General features: G+C 44.5%; 2 protein-coding genes across 4 annotated transcripts; both read left to right on the top strand.

The window, feature by feature from the left end:
* The first annotated feature begins 29 nt into the window (after positions 1–29).
* On the top strand, positions 30–14,337 carry trim33l (tripartite motif containing 33, like). 3 transcript variants are annotated; one of them, XM_064352992.1, is made up of 19 exons: positions 30–776; positions 2,195–2,295; positions 3,219–3,357; positions 3,522–3,639; positions 3,753–3,869; positions 4,625–4,739; positions 5,094–5,240; positions 5,413–5,524; positions 6,098–7,293; positions 7,906–8,343; positions 8,433–8,496; positions 9,066–9,093; positions 9,263–9,407; positions 9,666–9,824; positions 10,101–10,276; positions 11,076–11,181; positions 11,651–11,719; positions 11,845–11,979; positions 12,131–14,337. In XM_064352992.1, the coding sequence occupies exons 1-19, from the start codon at positions 560–562 to the stop codon at positions 12,392–12,394; spliced, it is 3,846 nt and encodes a 1,281-aa protein (XP_064209062.1). In that variant the 5' UTR covers positions 30–559; the 3' UTR covers positions 12,395–14,337. The 3 variants fall into 3 exon arrangements, with proteins under 3 accessions (XP_064209062.1, XP_064209049.1, XP_064209056.1); XM_064352979.1 differs by having other exon boundaries at positions 32–776; positions 10,098–10,276; XM_064352986.1 differs by having other exon boundaries at positions 32–776; positions 10,098–10,276; positions 11,079–11,181.
* A 253-nt stretch (positions 14,338–14,590) lies between these two features.
* zgc:171704 (Ras-related and estrogen-regulated growth inhibitor-like protein) lies at positions 14,591–18,558 on the top strand. The gene is made up of 4 exons (XM_064353070.1): positions 14,591–16,123; positions 16,323–16,376; positions 16,499–16,575; positions 16,753–18,558. The coding sequence occupies exons 1-4, from the start codon at positions 16,009–16,011 to the stop codon at positions 17,158–17,160; spliced, it is 654 nt and encodes a 217-aa protein (XP_064209140.1). The 5' UTR covers positions 14,591–16,008; the 3' UTR covers positions 17,161–18,558.
* The last annotated feature ends 201 nt before the right edge of the window (positions 18,559–18,759 follow it).

Here is an 18,759-nt window from a genome sequence, read left to right on the forward strand (position 1 = left end):
ACGTACACCCAGAACTCCACCTCTTAGTTTACGGATTGGTCGGGATAAAGGTGCTAGAGATCCCCTAACAAGCTAGTTTGCTATAGTGCGTGAAGGGTTTCATTTGGTGTCGTGTTGTAGCTAGTTTATTTAAAGTTTAATTAAATTATTTGACAGTACATTCTGTGAACTGTTTGTAGGTTCTCTGATTGGACGTTTGAGTAAATCGTGAGAGATTATGTTCAAAGCATTCGCGCGTAAACTTTTTCGTTAGCTATAGCTGATAACTTAGCATTTTAGCTAACTTAATTATTGTCACGAATAGTGGAAGTGGAAAGGGCCCAAATAAATTTCAGATATGCAAATTGTCATAGTCTACTTGTAACGCATATTATGAGATGAGTCCATGGTCTTTCTGTAGAAAACTTTAGCAGCTGAACTGTGTTGGACTCTCCTTACACATGCCGGACTGAAAATATGTACGTTAACGTTACCGGGCTAATGCTAGCTAACTGACATAGCTGGCTATCGCTGAAATTCCTCTGCGTAAAATTTGATTTTGTTCGTTCTCTTATGAGAAATGTGTTCCGTCGATCGTGGAAGTGCTGTCGCACCTCTTGCAGAGGGTGTTGAGACAGTGTCACCCGTTATACCAGCTCCAGCAGCTCATTCTTACGAAAAATGCGCCGCTTGTGGGACAATATGCAGGCCTAATCGAAGTCCTCAACTTCTTCCTTGTTTGCATTCTGTGTGTAAAGTGTGCATACCAATAGCGGGTGTTGGGGAAAGCAAGAGAGGTAAGCTACATTATGACTGAGTGTCTTATTATAGATGTAAACATTCACTAGAGTAGTCATTGGAAGCTTGTGGGAAGGAATGTATTGAGATGAATTAAAATATGAATGTCCAGCTCCACTGACTACTCGAACATGAACATCTATCCTCAATTTGAATGCAACTTAATCGGACATTGAATGCTGGATTTAGCTATGTAGGTGGGGGTTCTGCTTATCCCAGTCATTGGAGATTTTTGCACATTTAACTCCAGTTGCGTTTATTATAACAGCTGTGTTTGTGGACACTGTAATAGCTTTGCAAGCAATAATGCACCTGTATTTTGTCAGTCAGTCCCATCCCATCCATATTTCTAACCCTTTAACCTAAAACAGAAGACCGGTGTTCATTTTACTGTCTCAATGGACAATAAATTGTGGCAGCATGGTCCGACAAAAATAACATACTGAAATAAATTATGCCAAGTTTAAAAACAAAAACAAAAAAAACATAATAGTAAATCGGCTCCTACCTTCTCTCATAATATAAATTGGCAAGACTGATGAGACAAATCTGGAGAACGATCCAGAATAATCAGTCGTTACTCTGATGTTTAGCTGCATGGGATTGCTAGGTAAGGAATTCTAGCAGTGTTTGAGTGTAATTTTCATTGGACTGTACCATCTGGAACAAATGGATGCAAACACAATAGGCCAGCCACATAATTGCTTAACATATGGGCCAGGCATTGTTTTATCCAATCACGTATGCTTATTTGTATAGGGTATTGAAATTGCAATATTGTCACATGTCATGAATTAGTGTGACTTTGTTCAGTGGTTTAAATTTTTAAAGATATTGAGTCATGACTATTGCAGTAGCCTTAACAAAACTCTTGGGTAGTTTTTTGTTCTGCGTTGTATTTCCATCTCAATTCAACTCTTCAAAGAAGTCTATACTTTTTGAGATCTTTTTTGAGAATGGTAAAAGGGAATTTTCAAATAAGTGAGATGCAGACATGTTTATTTTTAAGGCTGAATATAATAAACCAATGCTAAGTATTTGGTAGGTAATTAGTAGAGAATTAGCATGTGTCTGTATAGTGTATCTTAAAACTATCTAGTGCCACTAGCAAGAGGGCCACACCACTGCTGTTTTTGGAGAGGAGACGTCGGCTGGGATTCAGTTAATATTTGTCCTGAACTTTGACTGACTTTTTTTCCTTCACAGCCACAGTTTGAGTTCAGCAATCACTACAATTAACTCACCTCAATGATTGAGTGAATAGAAGGTGTAATGCTTTAAGTTAAGTTAAAGGTGTTTACTTTAAGTTCAGGACAAATCTTGATTGAATACATTACTATTGTTCATTGTAAATGAAGTGATCTGTGCTCATTGAGTCTTTCCTGTGTAAAACAATCCCTCTCCTACACCTCTCCAGAGTGCCCCTCTTGCAAAAGGTCTTATAATATCCTTGAGGTCACAGATAATCCCTTACTAAAGGATTCTGCCACTGGACCAGGCACTCATCCACTTACCAAGGTGAGCTTCAGGTTCAGACACTCCTCTTGCCTATAGCTATATCAGTATTTTATTGCATTGTAGTGATGGTTTATTTATATATATATATATCAAGAATATATTTAAATGTATGTGATTATGGGATGATCTCTGAAGAACACTAGGTATTCTGTGGTATGTCTAAGAATTTGTAACTAAGGAAAGACAGTGGTCTCCTTGTACACTGATGCATACTACCTAGAGAATCTTTGAACCCCAGTTGAAGGAGGGAAAAGTGTAAACATTTACTTAGTGGAATTTTGTAAGTAACTTCTGTTGAGAAACAGTCTTGTGCAGAAGACCTTTGAGTTGCAAGAGAAAGGATACTGACCTAGAAAGAACTGATTTGCTATATCTAGTAAATGTATAGATACGGGAGGTCTCCAGTACCATAAAGACACATAGAGAGTTTCCTTGCATTATGTTTTACATCCTTTTTATACAACCAGATCTCTTCCTACCCTGATGTATCTTCCCTTTAAAATAACCAATCCCAGCCTAGGTCAAACTTATGTTTCATCAGTTAGTTTACCAATAACTATTATATAATATTCCATTTTAATCAATAACAAATATTTCACTGCACACACTTACAGAGGAATGTATATGCATGACTTGAATAACAAGTATTTGTCCTCATGGTTAACAATTGTTCCATCTTCTAGTTCCAAAGTACATGCACTTTACATGCATTCACTACATGCTGTAATCCAACTGAAATATTGACTCATATACACACCACCATGTTCTAACAAACTGTGTTTATATCATTACCGTTGCCGTGATTACTTTGATTTTCATTCATTTTAATAGAATATGATCTAATATAAAAATAATCTTTAGCTTTTCACTCTCTCTCTATATATTTATCCTTCTATTTCTCTCCCCCTCTCTTTCCCTCTCAGTGTGCAGGGTGTGAGGACACAGCCATCAGTAGCTGGTGTGTGGAGTGTGGTGAGGCCCTGTGCTCCATTTGCGTGTCTGCACATCAGAGGGTCCGAGTGACCCGTGAACACACAGTCCTGCCCCAGAAACTGCCCACAGGTATTTGAATCGCAAAGCGTCACGTGCAGCGGGAAAAGTTTGCTCCTTTTCCGTTGAAATCGGGTGTCAAGCGTAACGCAAGTTGTGAGGAGATGGAGACCTGCACACCAACTTAAGTCACTGCTGTTCTGTGAATCTAAAATCCACTATATGTTTCCCCCTAGGATTCATCCCCACCTCGTTTTGCCCCACACACAGAGAAGAACCTATGAAGTTGTTCTGTGTGTCATGCAGTCAGCTGACATGTCGAGATTGTCAGTTGACCTATCACAGGAACCACAGGTATGCCAGTCACAAACAGCAGTGCACATGATCTAAAGACATCCATTGGCTTTTTGTGCCAATAAGCCATCTTTCATCTCTGCTTTATCATTTCTTCTGTATTTTCCCCTTAGCTATCAGTTTCTAGATGAGGCAGTAACAGCCCAAAGGAAAGAGATTGAGTCTCTGATGGTGAAAGTGAGACTGCAGCGAGAGACAGTGAAGCAGACCCTACAGGACCTGGATGGGAGGTACATGGTGTTCTGAACCCTGTCCCATTCGTGCTCTCTACATGGACTTGCACAACTCATTATTTTCAGTCAAGTCATCATGGAATACACTTAATAAATAACCTTCTCCAGGCCAGCTAACAAACAAAAGATTGATGCATCCAGTATATCTACAACTAGATACAGTAGCTAGGCTGCCACTTCAAGATGCTTAGTTTAACATCAAAAGCTGAAAGTATATTCTGTATACTTGCTAGTGTTGTTTTGAAGACACTATCGTCTACTGCTTTTTTGTGAAGTTTATAAAATAATAATTTGCACGAGTGCTACGGAAACAACAAGAGAAACCGAAGGGGGCCAGAAGCCAAACAAATTCAAAAAATGGATGGGGGACTCAATGAACTTGAGCAAAAAAAAATCACCAGCGAAGTGCACAGGACCCAATCATAACTACTGTATAATAGTGGCAGAAACAGCTTTGTTCAACTTCACCCCCGACCTTGCAGGCTGTACACCCGCTTTGGTAAATTGCTTCTAATTTGAGCCCTCCAATAAAATACCACGGTTTAATTGAGTTTTGTCCCAATGGCATATTGCTTTGAAACCATTTGATATTGTGTCTTGGTTACAGGGGACATTTGTTCTTCATTATAGGTCTCTGAATTACACTGGATACTCTGGTTACACCTCGCCTATCTAAGAAAGAGTAGTTGGTTGTACAATTTTCAATGAATTTTGTAATTTTAATGAATAACAGTATCTGCATGAACTTTCAGACTGCAGGACTTGGAGGAGATAAAATCCAGAACGAAGAGTAAACTGCAAAAAATGCTCATCTATATCCGCTGTGCCTTGATGAAGAGAACAGCGGAGCTGTTTAAGAATGTTCAGGTACCCGTTTCTTGTAGAGAAAATCTTTCCTCACCATGCCATATTTTTTTTTTGTTCCCTGCTACTGTGGGTAACATTTTCTGAAGAGGAGCTAAAAAAAAGTCTTTGATGACAAAGTGTTGACTCCAGACCTGCTCTTAAGTGCATTTTCCCTGAAAATCATCTTTGCGAGAGGTGGAGAGCTTCATGGAAAATGCACTGGATTTGGCTCCGAATGTGAAGTGTTTGCTCTGTATTTGTTGCATTGTGGTTTCATTTTTAGAGATAGTAACATCTTCAGAACATGCATTGCCGGTGTGCGGATGTACATGCATTGCACCGCGTACATTGGCATGTTGGTCGATTTGTTTTAAGGATTTGTGTGGGCGTGAGGCACAGAAAATCACTGAGAGGCAGAACAATCTGAGAACGCTGGAGGAGAGACAGGAATACATCCTGTCCTTCACAGGGCGAGCCCTACAGATGGAAAACCACTCAGCACTGCTCTCCTGTAAAAGACAGGTACAGTAACCCTGCACGCTGCTGTGTCTATGTGGCACCAAAGCCTCGCACTGACACAGACATATCATATGTGAATACACATATTTAACATGTATGCCATACATCACAAAGCCTTCTGAGGTCTGCTGTGAGTCACAACCTTATTTCTCCTCCTCCTCCTCCTCACCTACAGGTCCATTCACAGCTGCAGGACCTTTTATCCCAAAGTGCTACGCCTCCGGCTTCTATGATTGACGTGAAATTGCACTTCGAGCAGGAGGGTTACTTTCAGATCTCTGCGTTCGGTATGCTCTCCCCTCCATTTGTGCGCACAAGAGTGTGAGGTGTACATCACAGCTTCCAGCCCCACAGAGCTTTAGTTGTGCAGGTTTTCCCGCTGTGCGCAAATCGACAGCACACTTTGGCATGCGTTTACACCACCTTTGTTACGCATGCGAGAGTCCCCTGCCAGTGCACGTTATTTCGGGTTATGATTCATCTTCATTTGGGTCAATACAATGATTAGGCATCATTGTATTTTTGCCTAAAAACATCTATAACCTTTAAGATATTTTGGGTTTGTCAGTGGAAGGGTTTCTGGACTATCTTACTGAAATCTTTTGTAAATTCTATTTTGTTATGGCTTACTGCCCTGAATTTGTTGATCTTGGTTATGTTGACACCTTTATGACCTGTTTGTTTTACTAAATTAAACCGTTTTAAAATTTGTCAAATATGAGTAATAATTCACCCTATAGCTATTATTTTTTTCTTGGGCAAAATGTGTACTTGGCGTAACAAGTTGAGTTAGACCTGATTTAACTGCATCTGGGCTGCTGTTAAATATTGTTACTGTCGTGTGTTCCCTTTTTTGGCAGGTAAAATTGTGTCGAGCGAGGTCCCTTTTTTCCGCAAAAACCATGATTCTGTTCCAAAGAAGTCTTCGCCTCCCCCTGTACCGAGGCAGAATGTTCATCCTCCGCCCTCCTCCTATCAACCCTATTCTTCGACCGTTCCTACCCCCTCTTCTTCCCCCAGCCCCCTCGCATCTCCCCAAATCACCCCCACCTCTGTGTGCCAGTCCTCTGTTTCCCCTCCTCAGTCCTCTGCTCCCTCTGTCTCTACTGTAACTTCCTGTGCCCCCTTAGTGTGTGTTTCTCAGTCCTCCACCGCGTCTTCGCCCTCTTCAGTTTATTACTCCCTGTTCTCCACTCCTCCACCCACCTATTCCGCTTGCACTCAACCGTCGGCTCCGTCTTCCCCTGGCTCTGTCCCCCCTCCGCTCACGTCTCAGAGTCAGCCCTCCAGAAAGCGCAGGAACAAGCTGACCTGGTCCTTCCATCCCTACCAACCTAAAAATATCAAACCGGTCGCCCCTCAGCCAAACTCCTGCTCCCCGGAGCCCCCCCAGCAGCCGGCTGTGGTCGGGCCCCCTGCCCCCTCCTCCCTCGCTGCGGCCTCTGAGCGTCAGTCCCCCCCTGTCTCTGTCCTTCCCGCGCCCTCTCCCACTTCAATCATGGTCCTGTTCCCGCTGGGCCCTAACGTCCTGGAGGCCTCCCCAGAGCAGTGGAACGGCCGCTCTGGAGCCCCCGCCGCCCCACAGGGCCCTCGGGCTGAAGGCCTGTCCGTGGAGCCCGACAGAGAGGAGCTGCAGTCCAGGGCCCAGCCGTGCGCCCTGCCCGTCAAAGCGCCGGCCGATTCCCCGTGCGAGAGGGCGCCCCCTGCTGGCTGCGAGAGGCCGGCTGACCCCAGCCCTCCCGCCACCGAGAACGAGCCCACCTCCACCGTGGCGGAAACGGACGCCGCGCCTCCCGTCGGGCCGCCTCCGGCCGAGGGGGCGGGGCTTTCCCGCGCCGCGGAGTCGCCGGCCGGCCGCGGCGCCGGAGACGCGTGCGCCTCGTTCGCCGGCGGAACCAGCGCTCACATCGCCGCCCGCGTCGCTGCGGCCAGGTGGAGCTCGGGTCACTCCCCCGCTGTCCCCGCCCGCGCCCGCCACGGCGCGTGGGCCACCGCACAGCCCCGGTCCGCGGCCGCCGGCTACCCCGCCTTCGGCTGCTCGCTCCAGAAGCGGGAGGTGGGTGTCTTCCCCTCGCTCTCTCCGCCCTCTTTCCTGCGGCTCCCTCAGGGTTTCCACGTGCCCGACGCGCTGCAGCCGCAGGGCCGGCCTTGTCCTTGAGCGCTATCATGGCCCGGTGGCTAAATGGCAACAGCTGTTTTGACTATCAATTAGACGGACTGTGAGAATGAGTTTTGATGGAGTCGCAGTGTTCCCAGTCATTCGTAGTGTTGCCCCCCCCATCCCGAGACGGCCCTTGTTACAATAGCTGTCGGGTGTTTTCGCTTTTCCCACCTGCGCCTCTGTTCATTTCGTCTGTGCGGATCGCTGGCTGCCGGTCATACTGTGTCTCCAGTACACTGTGTTCCAATTTCGTTCCCCTGCTAAAATGTGTGAACCAGTGACAGTGATTTGTTTTGTGAGTTTAGGATGTCCTGTGTTCTCTGTTTTTAAACAGCACCTTCTGTCTGCCTGAAGGGGATGTTAGATTGCAGTCCTGTGCTTGTCCTGCCTTCTCTGTTTTTAAATGTCACTCACTGTCTGCCTGAACAGGAAGTTGGAGTGCAGTCCTGTCCTTGTCCTGTCTTTGTTTTTAAACATCACCCTCTGTGTGTCTGTCTGTCTGAACAGGAAGTTAGAGTGCAGTCCGGTCCTCAGCCTCGCCTCACCTCTGCTCTGACAGTCCGGAAGGATCCGCCCGGCGTGCCGTTCTCCACTCAGTACGGCAGCAAGCAGGCACAGGAACCCCGCTTCCAACCAATGAAAACACCACCTGAAGAGGGCAAGGCCTCCGACGTGAGAAACGCTAACCCCGAGTTAGCTGTCAATCAGCAGGCCCCGCCCACCAGAACTCAGCCTATCCAAATTCCCGTGCATCGGTTGGAGAAATGTACTGCTTGGCTACCTTCCAGTTTAAAGGAAATACTTGAAATGCCCTCTAGTGACCCCGCCCTGGCAGATTTTGAAGCGTGTGACAAAAACCCACTTTTACGAAAATTGCTTTTGACAACTCCCAGTGCTGAGTTCGCACCGACAGACCAGGTGGACTATCGGGGCTCCCCTGTGGAGGTAGGTTCGTCAGAGGGGACTGCCATCTGTACATTCATACTGACAGACCTCGCTTCATATTTTCATGGTGTTTCTTTTCTCTTCAATAGACAGAAAAGACTGATGATGATGAAGATGGTCAAGACAGTGTTGACACAGTCGTCAAGAGCGAGAGTGAGTTTTGGCTTTTTATGAAAATCTAAAGTTCCCATAGAATTAATTGAAGTGCCCACTGAAAGAAGTACCCACCTATTATTATTTCTATTGTCATTATCATTATTATGTCATAATTATGTCATTATTTTTCCTGCAGTATCATCCCATTTCAGTTTTAATTTATACCAGTCAAGTTAAACACAGCAGCCGTTTTATAGTGTTAAAGAGATATTTCTGTACACACTGCTGTGGAGTGCAGGTCTGTATACCAGCCATTCTAAAGCCAGTAGGTCAGCTGGAACTTCAGTATCTGAAATATCCTCCATCGCAAATAATAACTTTCTGAACCGTTAAATTATATCCAAAAACGGTAGATCACTAGGTCATGCACTAGATCCAACCCAAATGTCATAGTTATGACTTCAACATTTCCAAAGCAGTATCATGCAGCTCATGCGTGCTGAAGGATGACGACTCCTAGGACAAAAATATACTTAAAACAGTACATATTTCCCCTAAAATAGTGTACTGTGTACTGACTGCTATGCCATTCTCTGTCTCTCCCTGCCTTAATGGTTCTGGTGTAGATGAAGAATCTGGAAGACCTGTGAGCAGGTATTAATTGCGGATCGCAATGTACGTGTGTGTATGTGTGAGCAAGTGTGTATTGTAGTGTGTGTGTGTGTGTGGCGTTGCGTGTGCATGTGTGTGTGAGTGAACGTGGGTGCATGTGTGCGTTTGTGTGTGTGTGTGATTGCAGTGCTGGCACTAATGCTGTGCTCAGTCCTAGGCACTGGCTTCCCCTGGTCTCAGTGATGAGGCTGCCTGTCACTGTCCCCCCCTCCGATCAACCGCTGCCCCAGTTCCGCCTGCTCCCCGGCGTGACTGAGGACGAAATTCTGCTCCAGGTGATTGAGGACGATGACCAGGTAAGACTGGACCAATCCTGCGCTGAACTGTTCTGGGCCTGGATCTTTATGCACATTAGCCATTAAAGAGTGACTTATGGTTCTTTATTCCGTTCATTTTAGCTACTTCAGGGTTCCAAATGTGCATGTGTGTGTTTGCATGTGTGCATGTGCATGCGTGCATGCTTGTGCAAATACACCTGTGTGTGCGCATGTGCTTGCATTCCTAACCTGCTTGCTACTTTAAAGCTGTTGCATTTTGACTCCCGGTCACCTCAGTTCCCAGACATCCAGTCGGCTCAAGCTGCTAAGAGGAGGCCCGCTCCACATCGGCCAGATCAGACAAAGGCAAAGCTGATTGTGCTTAGAGGCCCCCTTGCCAACCCCACTCAGCCCAGGACGTCTCATCAGGGAGCCAATCACTGCTCTGCTCAGCAGGTAGATCAAGCTCTACTGCTGTCTCACTGGAAAAGCCGTTCATTCATCGATTCCCTAAAAGCTTTCTCTCCTCACCTGTGCATGCTAACCTTCCCTCCACTCTAACACCCATTGTCGTCCTCATTCCTTTCTGAAGGCATGTTCTTTTTTTTCTTCTATGATTTCATTGCATGTGTGCTCATATTTCATGTTAATATTTTGCTGCTCAGCCCCTGCATTGCCTCGGTCTCTGTGATGCAGTCGTTAATTTCCCCTCCCATCCCCCCTCTGCAGCAGCCCGTCTCTCTGGACCTGACCTCCAGGCCTGAGGGCTCCGGCCTCCGTCGCTCCCACAAGGCCGTCCAGATGCGCTGCGCCGCTTGTCGGCTTTCTGGGGGTCTGACTGTGTGCGTGCAGTGTGGGAGGGGCTTCCACAGGGACTGCCATATCCCACCAATCAGCTCCGCACTCAGGTGGGACACTCGTGTTGCTGGTCTTCCTGTACTCAGTAGAGACCAGGGCCAGCCTTTACCCCCAAAAAGACTGGGAAAGCATTGTCCTGCATGATGTTTATTTATTTATTTATTTATTTATTTTTAAGCAAAATGTGAGGGGGTTAGGGGCTTGCTGGATGGCTTATTTGGATGAGGCACTACAGTATGCATGGATGCGCCTCATGGCCTTGGATCAAATTTGGACTGCGCCAGTGCTGACTGGTCAGTAGCTCCATAAGGCAGTGTGCTACTGACAGGTGCATTGAGGGTTCATTCGGTTTGGGTTCATCTCTATCTAGCAGTTCATTCTGGTCGATCGGGTGCTTGTAGATTGCAGTCAAAGCCGCATATGAAAGGTCTTCCTCCGCCTCCACTTTGAGAGCTAGGCTGTAGTCTGTGGTGTGTAAACAAGCAGCTGACAACACCATGCGGACATTGGATATTCCAAATTTTGGTGGGATTTGGATATACTTAGCCCTATGTTTGGCACCAAATTTAATTTAATTTTTTATTTAAAAAAACTCTGTGGTTTTAATTGATTTGTTGGCTGGCTACATGAGTTGCTAACTAGCTTATGATAGCTAGCAAATTATTGCATAATTTTGTGCCAGTAACTAGCTAGCTATGCCAGAGTAGTCATTCAGTCCATTGTTGTTGTTTGGAAGATCAGCATTTCTGTGGGGCCTCAGCTTGCACATGGTATACCCATTGGAGAGGGTCTTTGTCTTGCCACCTTGCGTCATATTTCTGCTGTGCGCTCTGGTTCTGTCCTAACTAGCAGTGGGGAGTGGCAGTGCATGCTGTGCCGGGACCTGACGGACGTAGAGGACGTGTACAGTGATGAGAGACCCAGACGACCCTCCCTCAGCCTCCTTGATCAGAAGGTATGTTTGTCCAGTCAGTCCCGCTGCACTTCTCACATTGCGAGGCTAGCTGTGATGAATGCTGCTAGTTGATCTTTGATGTGAACGGTACCCTTTGTCATTTATGCTCCCGGCAGCTTGCAGTGTCACATTCCACTTCTAGCCCTTATGCACAGCAATTGGCCATTGCTGAGCAGAGCCCACTTTTAAAAATGCAGAAGAGCTGTCATTGGCTGAGGTCCCTAAATTGGTCATTATAACTCCTGGGACTCTCCTCTGCTCTCTAACAGGAGCCTCGTCTGTACTGGCACGATTTTTGGCAGTCCCCTAGGTTTTTAGCTGTGCAATTTGTTCAGTAGTTGCATGAGAAGTATGTCTTACAGTGGCCCAAAGTCAGCTCCTGAGTCTCTGTATCCTTGTATATGGTGTGTTCATGTTCTGCGATGCTCCATCTTGAGTCTTTATGTGGTCTTTCTCCCAACGATGACAGAAATGTGAGCATCTCCTACTCGCTCTGATGTGTAAGAAGTACAGCAGTGTCCTATATCGCAAAGTGGAGGTGGGTATATGCTTTAAAAGCAATGCACGCGTGCAGAATCAAAACATGAATTAGGCTGCCTTCCAAAGGTAGTGAATCGCTCTATGTTCGTAATGGATTTTAACTGAACTCTGTCCGTTGTTCAGCTGTCCTCACATTACATTGACATCACACTGATTCGTGGACGGCTGCTTCGGAAGCTGTCTCCTTCGTATCGCACCCCATCGGAGTTCGTCTCCGACATATGGGTTCTCCTGGAATCCCTGGCAAAGAATTCTGAGGTATGAAACCTGCACCTTGAATGTTTATTGGATTCATTTCTCATTTATCCAGTACTGTCACAGTTGCGCTGTAGATATCCTGTGTTGCACAGTGCTGTGCAGGAACAGAAATCCACACGTTACCACATCTTTCTTAACCCCCGCTTCTCAGGAATCTGCGCTGGTTTTCAAGATGCAGAAATACTTCCAGAGGAAGCTGAGTAAGATCTTTGGGGATGCGCTCCACCCGTCCCTCCTGAAGTGTCCCAGCATGGAGGACGGCGAGACTGCGCAGGACGCAGGGGACGAGACGGTGAAAGTGAGGGAGACGCTGAAGAGGATGCGGGCCTTCATCGCAGCAAACCGCCAGGGCCTGGCCAAGAAAGCCTGCAGGGAGGAGACGGAGCCAAGGGACCAGAGCCCAGGCCCTGCGTGAAGACCCAGGCCCTGCGTGAAGACCCTGGCCCTGCGTGAAGACCCTGGCCCTGCGTGAAGACCCTGGCCCTGCGTGAAGACCCAGGCCCTGCGTGAAGACCCAGGCCCTGCCTGAAGACCCAGGCCCTGCCTGAAGACCCAGGCCCTGCCTGAAGACCCAGGCCCTGCCTGAAGACCCAGGCCCTGCCTGAAGACACTGGCCCTGCGTGAAGACACTGGCCTTGCACTGCGGCCTGCCCTGCTAATATAGCTCACAATCTACCTCAGGTCCCCCTTATCCATAGGACAACTGTGAACATTTATGCAAACGCCCACCATCTTCCGTTCGCAGTTTTGGTAGGCAGCACTGTTCTAGCGTGACCTCGTAAAAGCTAGCAATCGCCCTGAAATCATGTGAATCGCTGGAACTTACACTGCATGCTAAATGCGTACAAGTTGCAACTTTTCACAGAGGGTTGGCCTCACTTATTTGTCGCTAGAGAATATAATTTTTACATTGCATTTGGGATTTGTATTGTTTATTATTTATGTAATTCTGTTTATTTCTTTGTATCGTCCGCCATTTTTTTCCTCCCAAATTTGGAATTGGCCGTTGTGTTTGGAGTGTAGCCTGCACTGCATGAAGACCGCAGCAGCTGAAGAGCATGCACTCCAAGTGCACCTGCCTGCAAGCCTCTGACCATTTCCCGCTCTTCAGGTGATAATAATGATAATAATGCACGGGAGGCTTCAACTTCCAGTGTTTTGGCTTTGGGTCCCTACCTGCTTCCATTATTTACTGTGTCTGAGACTGAGCAAGCCTACCAAATAATGCTTCTGTTTAGCATCGATCTGACCACATTAACAACGGCTATTTTCATTTCGAAATCAAAGTTCTTTTTGTGCAAGTATCGCTTGTGGTGTCCATTAAGGGTCCATTTTTGGATGTTCTTTGTTGCTGATGGAAAAAGCACTCTTTGATTTGGACCTTTGAGTGAATGATTACGTAGTTTTATTTTTATATCTCGGAAGTACTTGAAGTTTTTTTTTATTTCAGTCTGTTTATTCTGAGTAGATTGTCAGATCAATGCGCTTGAATAATGATTGGCCGGGCTGAGCAGCCCCTGCTCACTTCCTCTACATTTCAGTCTGCACGTATTTGGACAGTCGTGCAGTTTTGGCTCTCCAGCACATTGGATTTGAAATGAAGGCATGAATACGAGGTTAAAGTGGAGACTGTCAACATTTAATTTGAAGGTAATTATGTCCATATATGTTGCTGTTTATTCATTGTTTTACTTCAAATACAATGTGCTGGAGTGCAGAGTGAAACGACAAAAATTGTGTCATTGTCCAAATATTTGCAAACTGCCATGTTTGTGCTCCCAGTTCTTCGAGTATAAATTTTTTACTCTTAACTTTTAATTTGTAAGAAGGATGGTGTCTGGGCGCTTGTTTAAACTGTTATCTGTCTATGCAAAAGGACCCTCAAGTGTGAAGACACACAGGAAAGGACTTGCATGTGGCTTTCCTTAGCACAACAGATTAGTTATATCCTTTGTGGCATTTTTATGCAAAATAGTGACCTATTTCAGAACCTGTTTATTAATTCTGTAATCATCATTGATCTAAATGCGGTCAAACGGTCTATGCATCATTTGTTTCTTAAATGGTACGATTCCTAAATTATTTGGAGAATGTCACACAGTATTTGAAGTATAGTTAAAATTATCCTTTTGGGATTACTTTGGGGCCTTGATGTCAAATGTCTTAAATCCTCAGGTAGAGATGGAATGTTAAGTGCAATGTGTTGATATTGACTAATACAATATATTTTTGTATATATATTTATTTCCATTTATCTTGCCCATAAAGCTTTTGCTTGAACTGTGCTGTCTGTTCAACTGCGCAAACAAGCTGAGGGTGTTTTGCTATTGTACAGAATAAAAACTTGACTATGCACAAGCACACTTTCTGAGATCATTTGAAAATGTTTTGCAAGTGGCTTGGAAATAATGTAATATATTTTCTGAACATAGATATAAATATTTGCATGAGCAACTTAAAGGTCCAATAAATAGTTCAGATGAATCCTTTCCAGCATCAAAAGTGATTTGAATAATTGCTCTGCAGTTGAGGGCAATTAATCGGGATCTAAACAATTTGTGCGTGAATTATCCACAGTACGATGTAGTTTCAGATTAACATGTGCCCTTGCAGCTTTTCAGTAAACGCATCCGCAAGGTGACAAGGTTACAGTATGTGGTCATAAACCAAGTGTGGCCAGCCTGTTGCAGCTACACTGTATGTCCACTAAGTTGTGTAATTGAAGTTTGTTCCACCAGAGGGAGTCATATTCTATTACTTTTTCTCATCGTCATCCTGTAGCCCTGGGTTCTTCAACTGCTTCTTCCTGGGGCCCAGATTCTTTCTATAAATGGTGCAGACGGGCCAACACAAATGTCAAAGTACCATCTATAAAGCAATTTATGATATGAGGTGTTGTACTTGTTCGTCATCACGAGTTTTCTATTATTATTCAGTCACTGGTGGGATGTATACTCACACTGAGCAGATGCAGACTTGGATATACTCACAATCTGTGATGCGTCTGAATACTCAAGAACCTAAGTGACTGATAAATGCTCTAAAAGTATGTCTGTTAGGCTGCTTTTGGCCTCCAGACCATGAGTTGAATAGCCCTGCTTTAGCACGTCTGATAGAAAATCTGACCTGTTGATGACCTTCTTTTTCTTTTATTTTTACTGAGCCAGGTCTGAAATGGGGACCAGGTTCTTAAAGAGTAACACATCACTGATGCATTTGCTGTATGTCTCCTCTGGTCTCATGACAATTTGCTATTTTCGGTATCAGAAGACAATTATTTAAGGTTGACCTTCCAGTCATTAGGCTCCTACTGTAACCTGGCAACAGTGTTTAATGCAAAAATGTTGATCTCTTGCAAAATAATTTTACTGCAACTTTGCATAACAATGGGTAGGTTATATAGTGATATGCGCTGGAAAGTAAGGGTGACCCTTACATATTATTTTGATGCCCATACATGCAATTAACAGACGCTTCCAGAGCGTTTTACACAACTTCCTCGGTTTGTTTTCGGAATGTGGACTTCACATGGTGAGAAATAGTTTTAATAGCTTGGTCCATTTTCCTTTATAATCAGCTGCATACATTGACATAGTGTGTCCAATCTACGAAGTAATAAACTATTCACGTCTGCCGTGGTGATTGTGTCAACTACTGTGAATGTCATTTTGCCTGACGCACAGAGCTTTCTTTTTATATATTGACGATATAACAACTTATTTGTTGCGCAAGACAGAATGACACCAAGTCAGTTCGCTCTCACACGTCCACCAAACAGTTTATCCTTATCTTTCTGGAGAGTAGTTTCATGTTCAGCATCTCACATGGTGGTGGGCGGTTAAATGAGAATTTATCAACGTGACAATTTCTTTGTTGTGAGTTTCCTCAACAGGCTTCTCTCATTGGCTTAGCTGAAATTCATCCCTCGTAGGGATCCGCCTATCTGTATATATATACGCTCTGTTGTGCATGCATGTGGCATGACAGTGAAAACTCTTTGCAGTAAGAGCAGTACTAAAAGGCTTTCAAATGGTTGTTCAAGTCAAACCCAACACCAGTCATAGCGGGAAAACAATGGATGGAACGCAGCAAAAAGTGGAAGCTAACATATTGCTGCTTGGAGCCGAAAATGTGGGGAAGTCAGGTGAGTTCTGTGGTTATTTCACGTCTTAAAATTAATAGAAGTTAGGCTACACGTGAACGATGCTAGGTTTACATTATTTATGATACAGCCAAATCTGTGTCCTGTAAATTGTTTACAGTTTAGCTGTCTTACAAGTGTGCATTTACTTTTCAGGCTGTAGTAATGTCACATTTACCGTGTTGTGTTCATTTTTTCACAGCGCTCACTGTACGATTTCTCACAAGACGATTCATCGGCGAGTACGGTGATATAGGTAGGCTAATGCAAATGTAGATTTTGAACGTTGGCGCAAGTCGCAATCTTGCTGTTAAGTCTAAATTTCAAGAGCCCTTTGTTATTCGTTGTTATTAACCCGACTTCTTTATTTCTGCACAGAATCCATATACAATCACAACGACAAAATCGGCGGACGGGAAATTTCTTTCAACATCTGGGATTCGCTGTACCCACAGGTAAGGGAAACATGATTTTGTGGCTAAACATTGTGGAAACGTCTGGGTTAGGCTTCGTGGTTTATAAAAAGCGTTAAACAAATGACAAAACAGCGTAATATTTTTGGTTATAGTCTGTTATGTTACGGCGGGTGAAACTTGACCACTTCATTAATGCACTCTCTCTCTTTCTCTCAGAACTGCGAGACTACGGAATCAATCACCGAAAAGCATTTGCAGTGGGCGGACGGTTTAATTCTGGTGTACAGCATATGTGACCGTTCAAGCTTCGACGTGGTGCGACAACAGGTGCATCGCATCAAGCAAGCAAAGAAGACCTCCGGGGTGTCACCCATCATAATCGTTGGCAACAAGCGTGACCTCCAGCACCGACGCACGGTGTCGAGTGAAGAGGGTCGGCTCCTAGCTCTGTCTGCTGACTGTGGTTTTTTTGAGATATCTGCTGCTGAAACATACCATGGCGTTTTGCTGGTGTTCCACCAACTGTTCGACCTCATCAGGGAGGCAAGGGCTCTTAAGAAGGGCGGCATCAAGGGCATCGTAAGAAGCGTGTCGGCGGTTTTTGGGAGAAAACGTGCGGAGTAGTATAGTAATAACCTACTGGTTGTGTGATGTTCTAGGAAATGTCATATTTTCAAAACTCTTGTTTTGAATTGTTGGATGACAGAGCCGACGCACTGGACGATGCCTTCGTCGGTCGCCCCGTGTGGAGCATGTGCAGGCAGGATTGATTTTCTGTAGGTTGCGAGTTTGAACTCGGAGGGCAGGTGTAGAGTTTTGACTACTAGTGCTTTAAAAGCACTACTCTCATGCCTTGTCTGACTGTTTGGATTTGAAATGTTAGGCTGCTGACTGACATCAGGGTTTTAGTGATGAAAATGAGATGTGGTCAGTCTGTTGAACAGAAAGGAATCCTGGGCTATAGGTGTTAAGCATTCGCCAATGTTTTTTTCTTAACAGTTCGATTGACCATCATTTCAAAGTGAAGAGATGTAGTTTGAAGCCGTAGCAGACACTTAAGGATTGAGACAATCTGAGTGATGTTCAGTAGTAATACCACTCCAATATGATGTAGCATTTTTTTTTTAAAGGATGGGGAAGAGGGTTTCATGTATCTTTATGTATAGGACAGGGGAACTGTGCGTTTCTGCTGATGATGTGTGGCCGGACTGTGCAGAAGGCCATTCAGATCACTAAATGATCAACTTTTTTTTCTGCTGGTTAGTGAGTCACGCATACAGAGAAATATATGACCATTTGGTCTTCTGACAGGGGAAAAGTCTGCACGTTTTGGCTTTACTACAGCACTCATTGGAACTGAAACCATGTGAATCCCATTTTACAGTTGACCCATTCTGCTGTGTGACCGATGACACTGAGCAGGCCCGTGCAGAGGCTTTTTGAGGGTCAGGTGCTCAAAGTGAGAAAAGGACATAATCTATAAACTGTTTTATGACATCCAGTTATTGTTCAAATATTATTTTTCAAATATTCAAATTCAAATAATGTAAAATCAAAGGGGCACTTGGGGCAAAAAGGGCAGGTGCTCAGGCACCCAGAATTTCACCATCTCCCCTCGGTATACCTGGTACAGAATATTAGGCATTGTATGTTTTAGGACACTGGGAACACCTCTTTGCCATTGTTGCATCCATCGCTGCACTATCACTATTATGGTTGGATGCGATGGTAGCTGTTTGAACTGTATTGTTCCCAGAAAAATGTTAAATTTGCAGCTTATTTTCAATGTCTGAATCTGAAAAACTGCCATTTGTGTGAGCTCGTGCACATGCACATTATAGGGCATTGCAGGGTTTACCTACAGTAGCATCTTTCCCAGTTTGGAAAGGTATTGAAAATGTTATGAAGTTTTATTTTTTGTTTGTTTGTTTTTGTGTTATTGCTGAGATTTATTACCTTGTTAAAAGTGAAATTAATGAAGCAATTCCCCACTGTTTTGCTAAATAAATGTTTGGAAAAGTAGCAGTTTTATTTGTTTAATCTGGGTTCTCCCATAATGGCCCGAAGTTTGAATCGAACATTGTAAATGTAGTTTTCGGGGACTGGACAAAGAGACATTAGGGGGTATATAAAGGTTGTCATGCGATGAGGTATACACTGCAAAATCAACTTTATAAACCTTATTAAACATATTCCACACCAAGAATTCAATATTTTCTTTTA

The sequence above is a fragment of the Anguilla rostrata genome, chromosome 1, assembly GCF_018555375.3.
Source record: "Anguilla rostrata isolate EN2019 chromosome 1, ASM1855537v3, whole genome shotgun sequence".
In the NCBI taxonomy this organism is placed as follows: domain Eukaryota; kingdom Metazoa; phylum Chordata; class Actinopteri; order Anguilliformes; family Anguillidae; genus Anguilla; species Anguilla rostrata.